Consider the following 6,133-nt stretch of genomic DNA (forward strand, 5'->3'; position numbering starts at 1 on the left):
AGGAGCTGAAACAAGTTTGCTCCATTAGGAGAAAGTCTTGTGACCATAGTGTGAAGGGGACATGATCAGACCTTAAAGTGGGAGTGCATTCAAATGACCTCACACCAGAGGAAGCATGGTGGGGCCGTGAAGGTAGAGAGCTTGATTTTGGAGAGGAGGAAAGTTACCTGCCATGTACAGCATGATGTGAGTTCTAAAAGGGAAATATAGGCGCATCAGTGGCCCTCAGAAACATCCTACAGAACAAATGTTTATTACTTGAATAGTTTGTCTGGGGGTAGGAAGTCCCTCACCATTTCATTGGTCAGACACAGTGTACATGTGTCCTAGTGCCTTCTACTGCTGTGATAAATGCCATGACCAAAAGCAACTTGGATAGGAAACAGTTTATTTGATGTATACATCCCAATCACAGTCCACCAAGGAGGGAAGCTGGTGTCAGAACTCAAACAGAAGTGGAAGGCATGGAAGAAAGCTACTTACTGGCTTATTTCTAAGCTCTTTTTCAAGTACCTTTCTTATACCTCCAAGAACCACCTGCCCAAGGGTAGCAGTGCCCGAAGTGGGCTGTGCCCTCCCACATCAATCATCACTCAAGAAAATGTCACACAGACACTTGTAATGGAAGTTCTTCCTCAATGGATGTTCCTTCTTCATGTTGACTCTATTTGGGAAAAACTAACCAGCATGCCAAGGGAAATGGAAGATTCAGGTACTGAGTAGGATCATGAATTTATCTTGCTATTGTAAGGAGGGGAACTGGATTGCTCTCACCTAATCCACCTACCCACACACCCCAGTCTGAGTACTCAAAGCTGGGTTGTCTTTATAGAGGACAGACTACAGGAGAGTGTATCTTGATTTCTGGGAGATAGAGGGGCAGGTAGAGGGTCTCATATCTAACATCCACCATTGATCATTGTCTCAAGCTATCCTCAGGATCAATGCAGAGAAAATCCACGAGAAACCTGCAAGTCTAGGATATCTAATGATGAGGCATACTGAGCTTTTCCTTTGCACATTAGCAAGTCTATTTATATCTTCCTCGTGCATGGCCTGTTCAAGGCAGCCTGGTTGACAAGACTGGTTATCTGTCATTTCTAAAACACAATCTCAGCAGACTAGCCACTTTAAATTGGCTGATGAGCAGCATTTAGGTGTTGCTCTCATTCATACTGTAAGGTGTTGTTCAATAATGTGCACCATTCGTCGATAGAAAAGTTTCATCTCTGCAACTGCAATTTTTGTGCATTTCTAAAACTACCCATCCACCATAATACAACCTCAATGACGACCACTTTATCATGCAATATTGTGAAGTATCATTTAGTAATAATGCGTGAGTCAATAACTGGGACTTACATGTACAGTTTGTGCATGTATGTGGCTCTGTGTGTGTGTGTGTGTGTGTGTGTGTGTGTGTGTGTGTGTGTAAATTTATAAAGAATGTCAGTGATTATAATGCTCTGCTAAGTATCTTCCTTAAGGCAGTTTAATGTCCTTGTTCCGCAGGCTGTAGATGAAGGGATTCAACATAGGTGTGACCACAGTGTACATCACTGAGGCCACTGCATTGCTTCTTGGATTATGTGACCAAGAGGAGCTGAAGTACACTCCTACTCCGGTTCCATAAAACAGGCAAACAACGGACAAATGAGACCCACAGGTGGAGAAGGTTTTGTGCTTCCCACTTGATGATGGTGATCTTATGATGGAGGAAAGTATTTTAAAGTAAGAGAAAACAATTCCTGAAATAGGAATTAACCCAAAGACAGTGCCTATACTGAATTTGACTATGGTATTGGTGACAGTATCAAAATGGGCAAGTTTAAGGACTTCAGAAGGGTCACAGAAGAAGTTGTAAATTTCAATAAAATCCACACATTTGGAAGAATTGAATATTGCCACATAGTGATACTGCAAATCTGCAAAGATAAGGAGAAAAGACCCTAGAAGCAACACCCCACAGCGAGTGGGATTCATAATGACCTGGTAGTACAGGGGATGGCAGATGGCCACAAACCGGTCATATGCCATCACAGACAGAAGCATGCTATCCATACATGCAAATATTATGAACAGTGACATCTGTGTCAGGCAGCCCACATAGGAGATGACTTGGCAGTGACTTTGGATGTCCACAATCACCCTTGGAACTGTGACAGAGATAAAACAAATATCAACTATGGACAGGTTGGAGAGGAAGAAGTACATGGGTGTGTGGAGATGGGAGTCAGAGCTTACTGTCAGGATGATGAGCAGGTTTCCAAACAGGGCCAAGATATACATAGACAACAAAAGGCCTAAGAGGACAGTCTGGACGTCTGGATCCTCAGAGAGTTGAATGAAATGGAATTCTGGTACACATGTTGAGTTTCTCATGTTTTTATTTCTTGAACATCTTCTGGAGGAAACCAAAAATGTTGTTAACAATGGTACCAGCATGCATATAGACATTTTTCATAATTTGAGTAAAGTAAGTTCAAATAGTAATTTCTCAAGCCTATTGTGACTTCATTCATAATTCCTCAGTTGTGGTAAATGCCATTTACTAAATAGTGTTGTGTTCTTGGCTCATGTGTTGTTACCTATTATGAGAACCTTATTGAATACAGTAATCTATGTGATGTGAACCTAGAATCACTGTAAACAGCTGGCCTGTAGCACAGTAAAATGAAGCAAATACCTTTAAGACAAAATGGATATTTTGCAGAAGCTTCACTTTAAGAAAACTGTCAATTAAATCAAATAAAAACTTGAAGCACTTAAACATACTGCTTTTTATTGCAATAACATGGAGCAGGTTTATTTTTCTTAGTATATATCTGACAGTGTAAAGTCCTAGTCTATAAGTAAAATTAACAATTCTTATCCAGAAAATTATTTTAAGGTTCCAGTGTCTTTTATAGGTTTCTTTTTCTTTTTTTTTTTTGCCCTACTTAAAAAGAATATTCTTATATTCTTCATTTTTTTGTTTTGAGATAAGTCTTCCTTTCAAAATTAGATCTTTAAAACCTATTAGTACATGTACCACTTATTTCTCTTAGTATATTTCAAATTTTTGTAAATATATCTTAGTTAAATCCATATTATCACAGAACATCTCTGTTCACAACTGCTAAGATATCCAGTGATGTTAAAAAATGTCAGTAAATATAGTTGAAACTTTATCCTGCATAACTAGTTTGCGGGGAACATCCACATAATCTCAGTAAAATATGTGGTATAAAAACATGGTTTTCCTATGTTGAAGCAATGCCATTGATTTTCTGAAGTGCAATCAGAGTAAAGTGATTTACACTTTACTTTAGAGTAAAGTGATTTGCATGTGAGTCAGGCCTGGTGCATAGATGTCAATGTTCTTAATACAGCTACAGAGGAAATTTCAGGTTCACTCTTCAGTCAGAGCACATGCTTAAAACATAACAGGTTTTAAATACAGAAAGTATTAGTGATGTAAACACATGCACAATGCCCTAATGGCTAAAGTAGATACCACTTGCTTCTCTACTAGGTCTGTTAGAGGAGATAATGTTGTTAAAGATCATTTCAGTTGTGTAGACTAGTGGGTCTCTGAAACAGTGAACAGTCTATTTTTTCCATGACTACTTAAAGTATCACAAGATCTTGGACTTCACAGGCTAACTTAATCAGAATATGTACATGGGAAATACTACATCATACTTACTTAAACCTGGATAAGAGACCACTGCCTTAGATTATTTCCTGGCATTTACGAAGTATTCAATTAATACTTTCTAAGCAATAATACTTTTAACAAGAAACCCACCATTAATAAATTATAAGCATTTTTTATATTATGTATGTTAGATGTGATATTTTACAGAAATTTGATTTATGATCAATATACGTTGAGTTTAGTGCTCTGCGTGATTTCATTGTCTAGTTCATCTATGTCAATGGCTGATAGAAACTCAGCAGAAAGAATTTTTTACAGCGATATTACTATATAAATATCTATTGAAGTATTTATAAAAAGACATTTTAAACTAACCTAATACATATGTGATACTCATTCAGTAGTATGCAACACAGCACATGCTGTTCCTAAAACCTATTTGCTGACACTGAAATGTGGTTCTAAGTCTGTCTGTGAGTTTCCCGTATCTATTGTACAGGTATTAGCTGAATCATTCTCTCATGGACAGACATGCATTAGTGTTTAAGTGCCATATTATTATAGGAAAAACTGGAAACTAAGGATAATAAACTGACATTTAATAGGACCTATAGATTGCTTAGGAAATATTAAACCACAGAAAGTAGCTAAAGGAGTGCTCCCAGTTGTCTTTTCAGGAGAGCACAGTTCTGCCAGGCAGACAGAAGAACTTTGATCAACAGCCACCCCGTCAAAGCAGTCCTGGTCTGTCCCCAGAGAACTATGACAACAGTATACATTGAAAATCTCCCCTTTGTCCAAACAATCACATTGGAATTTCTGTCTCTGTAAAACATAGTTAATTACTCAAATCGTAACTTGGGGATATGAAAGTATAAAAGCTAACAGAGATTTCTGACCCTGACTGGCTCCCTTTTGTCCATTCACCCAGGCATGCACACTGACTAAAAGAATTTTCCCTTGTTAATCTCTAAGTAGTCAAGTGGTTTCTAACTGACCAGGCTTGTTAATTCTGTCACAAAATTACTTCAGTCATCCAAAAGTGCATCTATCTTCCTCTGTTCATGCCAGTAGCTACTTAGTTACCTTTTAAAAAATATGGTAATTAGAAAAAATGTGGTAACTGTCAGACTTGCAACAAGAGATGTATGTGTCTATTAATATTCATCAGTTAATTGTTCCTATAAAAACAGTCAATAGCACCTGAATCCTATTACCCCTTTTTGTATCACTGTTTAAACTATTGAATTTTTGATACTATAACATATAAATATCATCTGCTTTGTATGATTATTTTCGCCTTTTACCCATGAATGACATCCTCCTAATATGTGCCATCAAAAAAGGCAAAATATACTTAATTATAATTCTTCTAAGATAATGCAATAGGACATGCACTCACATGTAGAATATACTTCCATTTGTTTCCAATAAGGAAAACAGTGACCCGTGATTTGGAAACACTGAACTGAGAGAAAATTTATGATTTGTTCCATAGCCACATGCTCATATACACCACAGGATAACAACCCATCACCATTCAGAAACTGATAAAATTGGCATTGGATTTATCTGTCCAAATTTAAAATCCTATGAATATAGAAAATATGAATTTACTGGGGAGTATTTCCAAAGGCCATTGGACCATAGAATTATGTGAAACTCTAAAGTGTGTCTTCACACAATACACAAAATTGACCTTCCATTTCTTTTGATGCCTGTACATCCTTTTGTCTTCTGGGGAGTTATGCTCCATTTTTGGATAACCCAGTAGTGCAGCTATCAAATACCATGAGATGACCCAACATGACACAGAACCAAACACCAGAAAAATTTATCTTGCATCAATTTCTAGGTTACATCCTTGAATTGAATAAAATGTAAAGGAAACAAATATGTGGAAGTCAGTGTTTTGAGAGGAGAAAGGGTCTACTTTATGTTTAAAATGTGTATTGTTTATTTCACATCTGTGCCAATGACTCTTTACGCCCTATGAAACCAAAAGATGAACGTTAAAAGTGTTAAGTTATATCAATGTACAAAATATATTTATATAAGAAGGATAACACATAGAAAAAATACTAAAATTTGGTCACATGATACTTAAGGTATCTCAGAATTATTAATGACATGTCCTAACTCACATAAATATATAGCGGAGACAAAATAATTCAAAATAAATGTGTCATTCTTTTAATCAGGAGTGTTTTGGTCTAGTTTTATTTTTTATTTGATTATTTTTATATATCAAATTATAGTAAAATGATAATATAACATATATATACTTCCTTCCATTTCACTCTCAAAACCCTCTATATAACTCACCCCACTCTACTTCACATTCATAGCTGTTGTGCACATTCATTATCATTTCATTAAAGTGTATATTTTTTTCATTTTACTAATCATATGGTTTTAACAAGAAATTCAGAGGTCTTAATAGCACATATCTTTTTTTTAAGCACTCATGTTTTCAAACTACAAATTATATAG

General features: G+C 36.3%; 1 protein-coding gene across 1 annotated transcript; it reads right to left on the minus strand.

Annotated features, from left to right (window-relative positions):
• Positions 1–1,482: 1,482 nt before the first annotated feature.
• LOC114682254 (olfactory receptor 7E24-like) lies at positions 1,483–2,449 on the minus strand. Its single transcript, XM_028856107.1, has one exon. It carries the CDS (start codon positions 2,443–2,445, stop codon positions 1,483–1,485), a length of 963 nt encoding a protein of 320 aa, XP_028711940.1. The 5' UTR covers positions 2,446–2,449.
• Positions 2,450–6,133: the final 3,684 nt, after the last annotated feature.

The sequence above is a fragment of the Peromyscus leucopus genome, chromosome 9 (assembly GCF_004664715.2).
Source record: "Peromyscus leucopus breed LL Stock chromosome 9, UCI_PerLeu_2.1, whole genome shotgun sequence".
In the NCBI taxonomy this organism is placed as follows: Eukaryota; Metazoa; Chordata; class Mammalia; order Rodentia; family Cricetidae; genus Peromyscus; species Peromyscus leucopus.

Bases quoted from the DNA above. Each gene is read 5' to 3' on its own strand.
- LOC114682254 (XM_028856107.1), bottom strand. From the start codon at position 2,445: ATGCTGGTACCATTGTTAACAACATTTTTGGTTTCCTCCAGAAGATGT.